General features: G+C 39.3%; 2 protein-coding genes across 15 annotated transcripts in view; both read left to right on the plus strand.

Moving 5' to 3' along the window:
* LOC139702516 (leucine-rich repeat-containing protein 37A3-like) overlaps nt 1-15,134 on the plus strand; it is a 38,416-nt gene extending 23,282 nt beyond the window's left edge. The window contains 7 exon segments of the mRNA XM_071603863.1: nt 756-874; nt 2,979-4,798; nt 5,158-5,262; nt 13,128-13,177; nt 14,592-14,643; nt 14,724-14,867; nt 14,969-15,134. Of these exon segments, the coding sequence (XP_071459964.1) occupies nt 756-874; nt 2,979-4,798; nt 5,158-5,262; nt 13,128-13,177; nt 14,592-14,643; nt 14,724-14,858 (2,281 nt within the window). The 3' untranslated portion in view covers nt 14,859-14,867; nt 14,969-15,134.
* The window catches only part of Efcab3 (EF-hand calcium binding domain 3), a 107,242-nt gene continuing 105,610 nt past the window's right edge, over nt 14,777-16,408 (plus strand). For 13 of the 14 annotated variants that reach the window (XM_071603940.1, XM_071603943.1, XM_071603945.1 and 10 more), the window contains exon 1: nt 14,777-14,867. In XM_071603940.1, coding sequence (XP_071460041.1) covers nt 14,861-14,867 — 7 coding nt within the window. In that variant the 5' untranslated portion in view covers nt 14,777-14,860. The remainder of the gene's footprint in view (nt 14,868-16,408) is intronic. The other variant, XM_071603946.1, reaches the window with a different exon arrangement.

Consider the following 16,408-nt stretch of genomic DNA (forward strand, 5'->3'; position numbering starts at 1 on the left):
TATCTATTTTTATGCACATTTCTTCTCTTTATGCTTTTACATGTTCAAAGTGTCCAGATTTGGCCAATGTGATCTCTATTGTTGTTTAACCACACAATGTGAGTTAAACTAAGCTATTTTTTATGCCCAGAATAATGTCTACCATTTACCACTCTCAAGCGGAATTGAGATATGGACTCCAGTAGTTGGAGACTTATTCAGATCCTTCTTAGAATTCTATCTTCCTGTGCACTCCTAACCCAGAGCAAGATTTTAAGTTGAAAGGAGATGCTTTTTACTGTCACCCAATTCTAATTTCTTTTTTATTTAGGCCTTCCATACCCACTGCCATGCTTTCCTTTCTGGTGGGCATCTCCCTCCTCCTTCCTATATATTTACAGTATTCAAGAGCCACATGCCAGGCACCATGGCACATGCCTATAATCCTGTCTGCTCAGGAGGCTGAGGCAAGAGGATCATGAGTTCAAAGCCAGCCTCAGCAACTTAGCAAGGCCCTAAGCAATTTAGTAAGACCCTGTCTCAAAAAATAAAAAGGACTGAGAACACGGCTCAGTGGTTAAGCACTTTTGGATCCAATCCCTGGTACAAAAATAATAATTAGAAAAGCAGTTTACCATTGGTTTCTATCCAACTTGTCCAGGCTATATGTATCAAGAACTCCTTTCTACACTGTCCTGTGGTAGCCTTGGACTGTTCTTCTACTACTCAAGTAACTCCTTTTCCATTAACTTAATCCTCTGTGTTTCTATTTATAGGATCTTACCTAGCCATTTGGCCTGCTGCCTCTGCCAGTTTAAAAATAATATTGAAGTTGTCTGCAAGACAGTGAAGCTGCGATGTGACAGTGCATGTCGGACAAACAATACACGTTGCCGTGAGTCTGAATTGCCTGATGAGAAATGTTTTAACTTTTGTTTTGTTATTCAACTTTTAACTGGTGATCATAGATTTTTCAAACTAATGATGAAACTGCTTTATTTTTATTTATTTGTCTAGAATTCAACTCCCTAAATTTCTGGATTGCTCTCTTGCTCAAAGTGAGGTTTTCAGCTATAATTTAATAATATAGCTATTCCATATGCCTAAGGATGAAGAGAAAGGAATAGAAGGGAGAAGGAATAATATTAATGGCCACACATGGTGTCCTGTGCTTTCTGCTTGGTACTTTGTTTTCCAGTGATAACTTATTCATATAGTACAATGCAGTTAGTAAGCTGTTTTTTTTATACACTAGGTCTCAAGTGTCCTCTGCCTTATAGGGCAGGCATCAATCTATTTTGTTCTGTTTGTGCAACTTTATAAAAGAGAATAAATATTTTATTTGAAGTCTAGGAGTTTCTGATTCTATAATAAGAAATTGCACCTAGACCATCCAACTCTGAACTTCTCTTAATCTCAAACTTTTCTAACCTCAGGTAATTCATGTGCTTTCAAATGTTTTTCTGTGTATTAGGTTTATTAGCACTAATTTCATGACTTTCAAAATGTGGTTGCTTTCATATCCAAATAGCTCAAATATAGGTCTCTACCAGTGATCTTGGGCAAATTATAACTAATAGCACTTTGCTACTTACATGCATATAACTTATTTTTCAAAATGATTTTTCACCAGTTACATTATTTCCTTTTTCCCCAGAGGTGAGCAGAACAAGTATTTTTCATCTTCATTTACAGATAAGGAAAACAAGATGGGAGGTGTCAAGTGCTATAGCCTTGAACCCAGGTCTTCTGTACCCAATTCTAACCCACATTCCTCTTTTGTCTCCAACCTTACCTCCTCCTTGACTCTCACCACACAAAAAAATACTTTTAGCTCTCCTGGGAAAGAAACCAGCTATTGCTGGGTATGATGGACTGTAATCCCAGTGGCTTGGGAGGCTGAGGCAGGAGGATTGTAAATTCAAAGCCAGCCTCAGTAACTTAGTGAGGCCCTAAGCAATTTTGTGAGACCATGTCTCAAAATAAAAAAAATAAAAAAGACCTGGGGGTGTGGCTCAATGGCTAAGTGCCCCTGGGTTCAAATCCCAGGTACCAAAAAAAAAAGGAAAAAAAAATCCAGCTACACAATGGTACACTTGACCTCATTTAGCTAGAAGCTTTGGATGATTCCCAGAGCTAGAATTGCTAGTTTTCACATCTAATATGAAAACAGGGAAGGCTTCTGACAAAAATAGCTTTTCCATTACTGTACTTCAGAACCTCAAGTATTGTTTATCCAGAAAATGCTGTTATTCTGTTGATTTATTGCACATTCAGTATTGGCATAGAACCAGGCAAATTAAAAAATCTTTTAACTCACATCTCAGATCCCTGCCTTAATTTAGGGAAAGAACCAGTATGGATATAGTGGGGTGTTTTTTTTGTGTGTGTGTAGAGGCATCTGTTATGGAGCCTAAGATGTATGGGGAACAGGGGCCAGGTGAAGGAACTGGGTGAGTAGGTGGAAAGGACATGTTCAGATGAGGGAGGATGTGTTAACAGAAAGAGCGGAGCCTGTGCTTTAGCATCTTGGTTCTTATTCTCCTTGGAAGAATGTCCTTTGTCATGATCATCTGTGATGTGAAGGAACATGACACACTGAAGAGGTGGATAGAGGAAGCCTTGTGCCCCCTCTGTATCTGAGTGGGGACAGCATGGGGTATGTAAATGTAAGGAGACACAGCTGATCTGTAGAGAATCTCTCAGAGCCCATGAATATTTCTCTTCTAGTCTTGGGCTTTTATTGAGTATTGGGCAATTGGCTGTCCTAAACAGAGTTCTTATACACAGTATGGAATATTCTGAGTTAAGTAGCACTTTGTCAAAAAAGATGTCTTTTTTTTCTTTGTGTTGTTGCCATTTCATAGGTTTAATTATGAAATTATTTTTCTTTCTTCTAAATGACACTTAAATGTTTGGCTGGAATGTATGGCTGTGGACTGACAAAAAGCTGTCCATCAGTCTTCTGTTATCAAAAGTAGTCTCTTCTTTTTTGACAGTTCAAGATGCATCTGTAGGGAATGCAGAAGGATCATTCATGAAGGTGTTACAGGCCCGGAAGAAGAACACTAGCACTGAACTTTCTATTGAGCCTGAAAAGCCAGCTTCAGATAAAAATGGTGTCACCTTTTCGGGATTCTTAAATGAACAGCTAGACTTCAATGATGAAAGTGATGTTATAAGTGCATTAAATTACATATTGCCATATTTCTCAGAGGGAAATCTAGAAGACGTAGAGTCAACATTATTACCATTCATTAAACTGCTTTTTTCAAACGTACAAGATGGAGGTAATGCCATGGAATATTTGAAGAACAATACAAAGAACTCTTCTCTTTCAACTGCATCCAACAATTCAACTTATAAAAACAAATTAAAGAAGCTTCATTTTCCGGAAAATTTGTTAGATGCAGAAATTCAGGAAAAAATTGATGAGGTGAAAAAAAAAGAAAAAACTGCCATGCTTATGCAATCTAGGCTTTTAGGTCCCAAATTTAAACTCCAAATCTTTCAAAAGAAATTGGAAACTGCCCAACCACAGGAAAACAGCCTAGCAGAGATTGAGAGTACAAAGAAAAGGCTGAGGAGAGTAAACAGAGTCATCAAGGGGCCGAAGGGCATACGGAAAAGACACCTCAATGAAATGAGAAAACAGAGTATGGGAAGGAAACAGAGTGCCTGGGCACTTGCGGAGAATGTTGCCCAAGAAGGCAGGCTCAGGAGACCAATCCCAAGGGAACTAGAGCAGCTTCACAAGTTGCGGAGGAGGCCCAGGAAGTTAGTGGGAAACTCCCTCCTGGACGCTTCATTTACAAATGAACATAAGGCAGCAGTCTCTTCTTTTTTGAAACAATACTCCTTGGGCAAATCTCCCACCTCTTCCATTTCAAAATTACACCCTGAGATTAGAAACAAAGCAAAAGACTTAACCTACACCCTTTTTGTTTTAGAAGATGCAAATGCTCGAGTTAAAAGCCTGAAGGCTGATAAACCAGTCATACGTTCCAAAAAGACTCACAGCTTTCATAAAACTTACTCTCTTGCAGCCCACAGAATACCCAAGGCCAAAGTGAGTCGAAAGTTCAGAAAGGATAATTTGCACAATAGACTGATGCTTGCAAAGAGGCCCCCATTCTCTGCAATAAGGAGCCTCATAAATTCCCCCCCACGAGGGGCCTTTTCATCTTTAGGAGACCTGAATTCTCAGGAGAATCCTTTCTCAGGATTATATGCTCTTTCAGAACCTATAGAAAGTGTTCCTGCAGAAAACAATACTGCAAAAATTCCTTCTGAAGGAACTATTTTTGAAGCAAACAATACTGTGTTGGATGAACCCACCTCTGAAAATGCAACCTATGAAAACGCTGGTGCAGAGGCTGTAGATTCTGCTGTGACTCCTTTCAACATAATGCCAACTGTTCAACAAACCAATGAGACACAATGGGAATACCTCAACGCGAACACTGACTCACAACCCAAGCCTGAAGACTTATCCTACCCATTGACGGCATCCCCAGGTGATCAGTTTGAAATTCAGCTAAACCAGCAACTTCGGTCCCTCATCCCCAACAATGACGTGAGAAGGCTCATTTGTCATGTTATTCGGACTTTGAAATTGGACTGCTCTGAACCCTATGTGCAACTGGCCTGTGCCAAGCTCATCTCCAGATCAGGCCTCCTGATGAAGCTTCTCAGTGAGCAGCAAGAAATCAATGTGTCCAAGGCCGAATGGGATAAGGACCAGTGGAAAACTGAGAACTATATCAATGAGAGCACAGAAGCCCAGGGTGATAACAAAGAGCATGAGGAGACAAGTGAGGTGAGGGAAACTATTGAGCAAGAAGCCCAGACTTTTTCATCATTTAGGGTATACAATTGAAGCATTCAAGTGGGAAGACCAGGGGCTTCTAGTCCACATCTTGTCTTGGCCACATAACTTTGCCCAAGACAGTGATCCCCATTTTGTTCCATTAGAGAATAAAGTGGACTTAACACACAAGATAAACAAATAATAGGAAGAAAAATGTGTGATAATAAGATGTAACATATTAAATTTGGTGTGTTCTTTAAGAAACTGCAAGCTATTCACCTGGAAGAATGGAAATTTTGAATAGTTAACTTTCATCCTTTCCAGTCTCTTTTTTACTTAATAAAAATCATTCTTTTTCTTTCTTTTAGCTCACAAAAGGAGTCCCGGGATATGGTTATAACAACAAACTCATCTTGGCAATATCTGTGACTGTAGTGGTGATGATTTTGATTATAATTTTCTGTGTGATTGAGGTAAGGACAACAATCAATTCAGGTTTCCAGAATACATCTTATCATTGTAATAGATTTAGAACGTATACCCTGAAAATCAAAGTTCCTTCCCCACCTACTACTTGACATTTCTCTTCAGTCACTAACACTGAGTTATGCTTTGTTCTTTTATTGAATAATATATTCTAGGGATTTTTATTTATTTTTTTTATTTTACTTTTTGGTACCAGGGATTGAACCCAGGGGTGTTTGAACATTGAGCCACATCTCCAGCCCTTTTTTGTATTTTACTTAGAGACAGGGTCTCACTGAGTTGCTTAGTACCTTGATAAATTGATGAGGCTGGCTTTGAACTCACAATCCTTTTGCCTCAGCCTCCCAAGCAGCTGGGATTATAAGTGTGCTTCACAGTGCCCAGCCCCAGAGACTTTTAAAGGAACTTCATTTCCAGGGAATCTTTGAGAAATTGAAACCAAGAGAACAAGCTATAATTTCTTAAGAAATTAAGACTAATATGGCCAGAGATGTCATCGTAGCAAAATTTGTCCAACCCAAAACCATGTCCACAATTTGTTGCTCTCATTTTTGTAAAGTTTTGATGTACTTTCATTCTACCACTGATTTCTTTCCTTGTTACTGAAATGACAAGAGATGACTTCACTCTCAAGCAGCAGTCATTACCCTGGGGTAAAAGGAGAGGGCTAAAAGATCAAAGTGCTATATGTAGACTCAGTGGATCCACACAGCTTCCTCCTCCTCCAGTGTGTGAGGTATTGTCTAAGTAGGTGTTCAGGTAAAGCACTGCAGCTAAATTCTCATCAGGCTACTCCAGAGCAGGTCCTAGTGATAATAGTATATTCCTGGCTCTGGCTTCTGTTTACCTTCTGTTTGCTTACATGATGGTTTATTACTTTTCTCAATAGGCAGGTTTAGAATATTAAGAGTCATTTAACGAGCTGACAATCTTGATTCTACCCTCCCAATTCAACCATCCAACTTAGCTAGTTTGCCTTTTCTACTGTAATAGCAGTCCTCCATTCCAGCCAGAGCAGCCTCTCCATATACCCGTCACACCATGCTCATTCCTTGCCTATCTAAAATTCCCTTACTTTGCCATGTCTGTGGAAGTTTTATGAATCTGTCAAAAACCAATTCAAGTTCATCTTTCTTTACAAAGCCTTCTCTGAATACCCCAGTTCTCCTGGACCTATGCCAACTATGAGATTTGTTTCCATTTCTTGAGGTGATTGTGAAGCTTTGTCCCTCCCCTCATAATTTAAATTTTTGGTAAACAATTTTTTAAAAGATGACTATAGGAGAGAGAAACACCAACATCTCTGTTCCATTAATGGAGTGGAACAGAGATATATAAGGATCAGATGGCTCAGACTTGAATAGAAACCTGACTGAGTATATTACATATCTACAGAAAAATAGGTCCAGGCCAGGAGTGATGGCACACACCTATACTGCCAGTGACTTAGGAGTCTGAAGCAGGGAGATGGCAAATTTGAGGCCAGTTTGGGCAACTTAGCAAGACCCTTTCTCAAAATAAAAAAAAATGAAAGGGCTGAGTAGCTAGAGTAGGCTGGGTTCAATCCCCAGTACCAAAAAAAGAAAAGAAAAATATATCTACAGGAGAGCTGGTCAGTAGTAAAAGCACAGAAAAGACAAGAAAGAAACTGGTTTGAGGGCTGGGGTTGTGGCTCAGTGGTAGCGTCCTCGCCTAGCATGCATGAGGCACTGGGTTTGAACCTCAGCACCACATAAAAATAAAGACAATAAAGTCCATCAACAATAAAAAATATTAAAAAAAAAAGAAACTGGTTTGAATAGTGCCCATCCTAACATTTTGCGAGAGTAGCAATGGATCTCTGGGCAGGTGTGGAGTCAGTTTCACTGGCCGGACAACCCCTGGCCAGGAGAGGAGATGAATGGATCTATCTACCTTAGCCCTTTTGTTCTAATTCTATTCTCACCAAGTAGCTTTCCAGTTGGGCTTAAGTATGCCTCAGAGGCCTCTCTACAGAGAAGCAATTCCCTTGTGGTGTAGACAGATGTTCTGTTTGTGGAGCAGAAGTATTTCTTACTATCAGGTCATTTTCTGGCAATCTGTGTTGGGGTCAGTCCTGTAGCATCTATAAGGTGAGACTTCTCGGAAGAAAAGAAGTAAGTTCTCTCTTAGTGAAGACAGAGTCAAATTTTGAGCCTAAGGGGGTGCTTACACATGGGGTCAGTTTGCAAAAAGCCTCTGGGAAGATTATCACTGACCATTGCACAGATGGTATGATCTGCATCTCTGGGTGGCATGTGGCCTTTCTTGAAATTTCTGTAAAATTTTATACTGATTTAAATTTGTTTATACAGCTGGGTATCATGGTGCATGGCTATAATCCAGTGACTCAGGAGGCCAAGGCAGGAGGATCACAAGTTCAAAGCTTGCCTCGGTTAATTTAGTGAGGCCCTAAGCAACTTAGTGAGACTGTGTCTCAAAATAAAACATAAAAAGGGCTTGGAGTATGGCCAGTGATTAAATGCACCTGGGTTCTATCCCTGGCCCCAAACAAATTTGTATGTACAATTCAATCTTATATTCGTGTTTATTTATATTTTTATTATTTCCTCTCCCCAATTAGATGATGAGCTCTAGGAAGACAAGGGAGGATGTAGTAGTAGATACTACTATAGTGGACAATATGGTGTTCAAAAGAAAAGAGATGAGATATTATGTCAATTCCACAATGAGGAATCATGTAAATCCAGTATCTGAAGTAGCATACAGAGTCTAGCAATAGAGAGACTCAAGTGATCCTAAGACGTTTGCATATATTTATATGCATGCATGTTATGTGTTAAGAATCAAACCCAGGGCCTTGGATATGCTTTGCCACTAAGCTACACTCTCAACCCCTGAGACTTTTTATTTATTTATTTATTTTTAATTTTTTTTATTGTTGGTTGTTCAAAACATTACATAGTTCTTGATATATCATATTTCACACTTTGATTCAAGTGGGTTAGGAACTCCCATTTTTACCCCGTATACAGATTGCAGAATCACATCAGTTACACATCCATTGATTTTCATATTGCCATACTAGTGTCTGTTGTATTCTGCTGCCTTTCCTATCCTCTACTATCCCCCATCCCCTCCCCTCCCCTCCCCTCTTCTCTCTCTACCCCCTCTACTGTCATTCATTTCTCCCCCTTGTATTATTTTCCCCTTTCCCCTCACTTCCTCTTGTATGAAATTTTGTATAACCCTGAGGGTCTCCTTCCATTTCCATGCAATTTCCCTTCTCTCTCCCTTTCCCTCCCACCTCTCATCCCAGTTTAATGTTAATCTTCTTCTCATGCTCTTCGTCCCTACTCTGTTCTTAGTTACTCTCCTTATATCAAAGAAGACATTTGGCATTTGTTTTTTAGGGATTGGCTAGCTTCACTTAGCATAATCTGCTCTAATGCCATCCATTTCCCTGCAAATTCTATGATTTTGTCATTTTTTAATGCAGAGTAATACTCCATTGTGTATAAATGCCACATTTTTTTTTATCCATTCGTCTATTGAAGGGCATCTAGGTTGGTTCCACAGTCTTGCTATTGTGAATTGTGCTGCTATGAACATCGATGTAGCAGTGTCCCTGTAGCATGCTCTTTTTAGGTCTTTAGGGAATAGACCGAGAAGGGGAATAGCTGGGTCAAATGGTGGTTCCATTCCCAGCTTTCCAAGAAATCTCCATACTGCTTTCCAAATTGGCTGCACCAATTTGCAGTCCCACCAGCAATGTACAAGTGTACCCTTTTCCCCACATCCTCGCCAGCACTTGTTGTTGTTTGACTTCATAATGGCTGCCAATCTTACTGGAGTGAGATGGTATCTTAGGGTGGTTTTGATTTGCATTTCTCTGACAGCTAGAGATGGTGAGCATTTTTTCATGTACTTGTTGATTGACTGTATGTCCTCCTCTGAGAAGTGTCTGTTCAGGTCCTTGGCCCATTTGTTGATTGGGTTATTTGTTATCTTATTGTCTAATTTTTTGAGTTCTTTGTATACTCTAGATATTAGGGCTCTATCTGAAGTGTGAGGAGTAAAGATTTGTTCCCAGGATGTAGGCTCCCTATTTACCTCTCTTATTGTTTCTTTTGCTGAGAAAAAAACTTTTTAGTTTGAGTAAGTCCCATTTGTTGATTCTAGTTATTAACTTTTGTGCTATGGGTGTCCTATTGAGGAATTTGGAGCCCGACCCCACAGTATGTAGATCGTAGCCAACTTTTTCTTCTATCAGACGCCGTGTCTCTGATTTGATATCAAGCTCCTTGATCCATTTTGAATTAACTTTTGTGCATGGCGAGAGAAAGGGATTCAGTTTCATTTTGTTGCGTATGGATTTCCAGTTTTCCCAGCACCATTTGTTGAAGATGCTATCCTTCCTCCATTGCATGCTTTTAGCCCCTTTATCAAATATAAGATAGTTGTAGTTTTGTGGATTGGTTTCTGTGTCCTCTATTCTGTACCATTGGTCCACCCGCCTGTTTTGGTACCAGTACCATGCTGTTTTTGTTACTATTGCTCTGTAGTATAGTTTGAAGTCTGGTATCGCTATACCGCCTGATTCACACTTCCTGCTTAGCATTGTTTTTGCTATTCTGGGTCTTTTATTTTTCCATATGAATTTCATGATTGCTTTCTCTATTTCTACAAGAAATGCCGTTGGGATTTTGATTGGCATTGCATTAAACCTATAGAGAACTTTTGGTAATATCGCCATTTTGATGATGTTAGTTCTGCCTATCCATGAACAGGGTATATTTTTCCATCTTCTAAGATCTTCTTCTATTTCTCTCTTTAGGGTTCTGTAGTTTTCATTGTATAAGTCTTTCACCTCTTTTGTTAGGTTGATTCCCAAGTATTTTATTTTTTTTGAGGATATTGTGAATGGAGTGGTTGTCCTCATTTCCATTTCAGAGGATTTGTCGCTGATATACAGGGATGCCTTTGATTTATGCGTGTTGATTTTATAGCCTGCCACTTTGCTGAATTCATTTATTAGTTCTAATAGTTTCTTTGTAGACCCTTTTGGGTCTGCTAGGTATAGAATCATGTCACTGCAAATAGTGATAATTTAAGTTCTTCTTTTCCTATTTTTGTGCCTTTAATTTCTTTCGTCTGTCTAATTGCTCTGGCCAGTGTTTCGAGAAATATGTTGAACAGAAGTGGTGAGAGAGGGCATCCCTGTCTTGTTCCAGATTTTAGAGGGAATGCCTTCAGTTTTTCTCCATTCAGAATGATGCTAGCCTGAGGCTTAGAATAGATTGCTTTTACAATCTTGAGGTATGTTCCTGTTATCCCTAGTTTTTCTAGAGTTTTGAACATAAAGGGATGCTGTACTTTGTCGAATGCTTTTTCTGCATCTATCGAGATGATCATATGGTTTTTTAAATGTAATCTTTTAAAATTTAAATCACTGGGGGGCTGGGATTGTGGCTCATCAGTAGAGTGCTAGCACGGGCTAGCACAGGCAGGACCGGTTTGATCCTCAGCACCACATAAAAATAAAGGCATTGTGTTTTGTTCATCTACACCTTAAAAATAAATATAAAAAAATATTCAAATCACTGGAGAAAAAATGAATTAATAGTAATAGAAGCCTAATGAAGGAGCAAGTAATAAAAGATGCCTACTTTTCACCTTAAACATATTTCAGTAAATGTTAAAAAAAAAGAAAGAAATCATGATAGTAGTAGAAGAAAATAGAAGCAATATTTTTTTTTATAACCTGAGGGAAAAGAGCTTTCTAAGTCTGATATCACAGGCAGAAACCTTTAGCAGTCTTTAGCAGATGTGACCATCCTATCTCTGATGCCCATTAGCAAACAGTATGTATGGATGTGAAGCATATAGAACAAACAGTTTCCACATGTTATTTTATTTAATCCTCACAAAAATCCTGTAGGATAATATTATAAACCCTCTTTTACAAATGAAGGAGATCAACTGACCTGGGTGGCTAACCAAGAGCAAAATTCCAGTTCCTATTACAAAGCCTGTTCACCTCCTTAAGAGACAAAAATACTGGGAAATATTTGAAATGTTGAAATACAAAGAAAACCATTGCAAACCATTGTAAGGACTAACATGGATTTATAAAACTTTTTTTATAGTAAATATGTTAGTCCTTAAGAAAATAAATCCATAAGAAAAAAGACAAGGGGGAGGGCTGTGAAGAGTAGGTGTGTTTCTAGTCAAGCCACCCACCTCTGTCACCAGCACTGCCTTGTGGCCATGGATGAGCTATTGTTATAACCAGTGGTCTCTATTACCTCATGGAATAAAGGTGATTTCAGATACTTTCTTCTACTGCTTTTCTAACATTGCATTTTTATTTATATTTTTAATCCTTCTGGAATTTGTGTTTTGTTTTAGTATGGTTGGAGTAGGGAATCTTTTCCCCCCCTACATGATTACCCAGTTGTTTCAAAACTATTTTATTTTATTCTTAATATTTTTTTTTGGTTGTCAATGGACCTTTATTTATTTATTTGTTTGTTTGTTTGTATGTGTTGCTGAGAATCTAACACAGTGCCTCACACATGCCAGGCAAGTGCTCTACCACTGAGCCACCACCCCAGCCCTTAAAACTATTTTAATTAATGGTTGATTCTTTCTTCACTGATGTAAAATACCATCTTTATCTGGACTCTTTTTTCCCATTGATCCAGGTGTCTTTTTCTATACCAGTACTAACATCACACCACTTAATTCCAGTTGCTTTATAACATATTTCAAGCTATATATTTGGTAGGGCAAGCTCCTGCTCTCCTGATCATTTCGTACATTTCATCACTATTCTTATATATTTTCTCTGCCAAAAGAAAAACAAAATAAAAACAAAAACAAACAAACAAACAAAAAAACTGTCTTTGAATTTGAATAGGACTAGATTGAATTTGAAAATGAATTTGCGAATTAACATCTTTACAACATTCTGGGAACATGTAATCTCATGCCATATATTCATTTCTTCTTAATGTGCATTTATTTATTTATTTATTGTGGTGCTAGGGATTGAACTCAGGGGCACTCCACCACCGAGCTGCACTCCCAGTCTTTTTTATTTTTATTTTTTAGAAGGAAGCATTTCCTTCCATATTTTAGTTTTATGCGGTAAACCAAGTGCCTCACGCATGGTAGGCAAGTGCTCTACCACTGAGCTACAATTAAAAAAAATTTAAAAAATATTTTTTATTTTAAGACAGGGTATTTCAAAGTTACCCAGGCTGGCCTTAAACTTGATCTTCTTGCCTTAATATCTCGGACTGCTGGGAATATAAGTTTGTGCCACCACATCCAGCTGAATTTTAGTATTTTCACTACATAGATTTTTTAAATTGGATCTTTTTAGTTATACATGACAGTAGAATCCATTTTGATATATAGTTTCAGTTCCTTTCCCCATTTATGCCCTCATTTATTTTTCATACTGCATTGATTAAGACCTCCTCAATGAGGTTGAACAGCAGCAATAACAGGCATCCTACTCTTATTCTTGATTTTAAAACGACACTGTTGTTTAAAGTTCTGGCAGACATGTTTATCAAGTTAAGTAGTTCTTTCTTTTTCTACTATTAAGTGTTTTTATTAGGAATTATCTGTTGGATTTTATCTAAAACAGTCAATAAAATATATTAAGTGCCAGCTGCATGCAAGACCCTAAGCTAGGTACTATGGAAGAGTCAGAGAACCATTAAAAGGATAGAATTCCTGCCCTCAGAAAAGTTATTATCTCACTGGGTAGATAAGACTTAAAATAAATATAAGGAATGAATAGAGACTTGGAGATTAGTGGTCATTGTGATACTTATGACTGTATTTTCTTCCAAAACAGATTTATTCCCATAAAACAGCACCACAAGATGATGAAGAAAAGTCCTTAAGGTAACTATGAGCCTGGCAGTATTTAAATGAGAATTTTATTTTATTTTTAATATTTATTTTTTAGTTGGACACAATATCTTTATTTATTTTTACGTGGTGCTGAGGATCGAACCCAGGATCGCACATGCTAGGCGAGCGCTCTACCGCTGAGCCACAACCCCAGCCCCTAAATGAGAATTTTAGAACTCATCTATTTCAATCTTAACAGTGAGGAAACTGCTAAAGGCAGGAAGAATACTTCCTCTCATGTCTCCCCTGGCTCCAGGAAAACTAGTTTCCCAGCCTGCTGAGGTCAAAGGCACTAGCAGGGATGCATCTGCTGTCTCCAGTCCTTAAGGAAAGAGAGTGGAGGGCAAGAGGTTTGGGCTGTGCCTGCTCCCACTGTTCACGTGCATCAGACTCAGCTGGAGCCCTTCTTTGAGGCTTTCAGGGACAGGGAAGACCTTGGGTCATTAGCGTGCTGTGCTATTCCCCTTCCAGGCTGGCGGAAGTAGAAGTAGAATGTATGAGTCCTTCCTCCAGGTGGTAGGAAAACTTTACCTTCTTGCCTTACTGGTCACCTTCTCACCCCCACTCTCTATTCCTTTTACCTAGATTTCATAGAATTTTAACAGGGAGCTTAGAAATAGTAGTTTGTCTCTTCCTTTTATAATAAGAAACGGAGAATAAGAAAGGGAAAATATCTTACCCTGTGGTCACAGTTAGTGTCAGAAAATGGTTCCTTTCCAGCTAGGTACTTCTCCATTAATTATACCCACACTTGGGCTGTGAGCAACATTTGATATTGTGAATTAGTAGACACATTTCAATGTAAACATCAGCAATGTTTGAAACAATGCACAGGGTTTTTTTTCCTATTGTTTTTTGTTATGTATATGTCTAAACTGATTTTACAACTCAATCATAAGTGACAGCCTGCTATATGGAAATCAGTGAGCTAGACAACTTTACTAATTGGACTTTGGTATTTACTTGATGTCATTCAACTTGTAGGATAAAGCAGCTAGGAAATAGAAACACCTTCTCCCTCAAGAGCCACCCTGCTCCCCACCCCAAAATGATGATACATGTTGAGATTTAAGTCCAAAGAGGACTGATGTGAAAGGCTCTGGAGAGAGTAAAACACTTCAGCCCAGTATGGTTGTGTACTGTACAAGGTACTTAGCCAAGAGGGTAAGCAGAGTTGCTAATCCTGCCTATGCTCATGTGGCTCTTTGGGAACATACATAGAGAGTTCTGGTAGCCCAGCATGCAGGGAATTGTTTTTAGGACCCCAGGTCTAGCATGATTTTGCTCATTGTGCTTATGAACTAAGGTATAGGCTTTGTCCTAAAAAGACCAAAGGTGCACATTACAAAAAGACATGAAAAATGGCATCCATCACTAATTGTCTTGTGCATGTGTTTCCCCCCAGGAGCTGTTTCGGGTTTCTGTGTAGGAGAAGCTCAACGGAAAGTGAAAATCAGGTAAATCTGAAGAGAACCCAGTGCTGTGGCCAGGGAAGGCAGCAGGAAGCAGAATTAATGTTCCACTTTCTGTTTTCTAGGAGGGCTTTTTCTGGTTAAGGCGGCCACTTTGGCTTAGAGATACGTACAGACCTCTCAATGCCACACGTAAGAAAAACATGGCACAGAAGCTACATGACAAGGACTCCTCTGATGAGGATGAGATTTTTCAATAAGGATGCTGGGTAAGTGACTGGGGGTGATATAAAATTCTCAAGTGAAGAGGTAAGGAAAAGCTTAATTGCTCCTTTCAAGAGTAACAACCTTGGCTTTGTTCTTCTCCCAGGGATGAAGCCCCATCACAGACCTCTGCTCCTACTGAGGGCGGAGAGTAAATCTGTCTTGCCTCAAGCGACTGGCAAATTTTATTTTCTAATATTGGCTTCTCATCAGTGCTTGTAAAATACTTTTTTTTCTCATATTAAAAGGTACAAAATTCACAACCAATCCTAGCCATGTGGTAAAAAGTAACATGTAAATAGTGAAATATGTGTATATAAACAACAAGGGCATAGGCAAGTAGAGCTGGTCTAGAGCTAGAATCCTCTATGGCAGCCATGCTTCTGTAAGAGGCAGTGTGTGCAGAGTTGGAAAGAGCTTCTAGGCCTCATGCCCCAGTGTAAATAATCATCTTTCAGAGGGCCAGAAAACACATCATCTTCAAGGAGTGTGGATTTCTAAATAAAATACCAGTTGTTCTGGTGCGCTCTTTCTGGTTCAAGAACCAATCGTTTGAAACTTAGTTGACCTCATGCCCATGAAGATCTTCCACCTTCTGGCCCCTCTCATCAGGTATTGGGGTTGCCAGAATATTTGAATCATTGAACTTGCTGCACTGTGGGGCCAAGCTGTGCTTTTCTTCCCAAGCCTTCAAATCATGTGCAAACATATACCCTGTCTTCGTAGGGGATTCTCCACCCTTTAAAAGCTGGTAGAAAATTAATATTGGTTTATTGGTTTTTCATTTTTAAAATGTTGACCCTTGGACATCTAGCAGGATAGGGTAAAGAACATGCTAGAGCAGTAATTTCCCTCCTTGAGCTTTTATTTTGGAAAACATGTATAAAGCTACTCCGTTAACCGAGTTGTGATGCCTTCCCCTCCCCGGTCACCAAGAAAAGGAATAAAATTATAAGTGGTCCCCCCTTCTCCACGGGTGTTAGTTAGGATGGCCTCAAAATACTGTTTTCCTTGATTATTAACACAAATTGAGGCTGATGTATAATAGGAGATGTTCATCGCCGGGGTGTAATGACAAGTGACGGAACAGCTTCCAAGAGTCTCGGTCGGATTAGGGACAACAAGTCCGGGCTTATTAACACATACCCATTTTGGTTGCTTAAATCCTCCGATGTTTTGATTGAGTTCAGCCGCCATATAGGCTTACATTAGTCCTACAATCAACGCTCTGGGTATAACCAGAGGGGGCCGAGTGCCGGGGCCCTCCCTTACACTCACAAGGGGCTCCAAAAAGATATTCATGAATATTCCCAGGTGGGGGGTCAAGCCCTCCTTCAACAAACCTGTCCAGAAGGTAATGCCACAAGCGGGGTCCAGCTCATGAGGTGTGTCTCGGCACTCACTTGAAGGGGTGAGAACAACAGCGGCAGGATCAGCCATCTTGGGAACTTCATTTTGTCTTGAATTTTCATTCACTGGTCTGGTGCAGCGCTCCGGGATCCAAATGGGTTTTTCCATCCCTGGAGGGAAGACACATACAGCTCCT

Source organism: Marmota flaviventris, chromosome 17 (genome assembly GCF_047511675.1).
Source record: "Marmota flaviventris isolate mMarFla1 chromosome 17, mMarFla1.hap1, whole genome shotgun sequence".
In the NCBI taxonomy this organism is placed as follows: domain Eukaryota; kingdom Metazoa; phylum Chordata; class Mammalia; order Rodentia; family Sciuridae; genus Marmota; species Marmota flaviventris.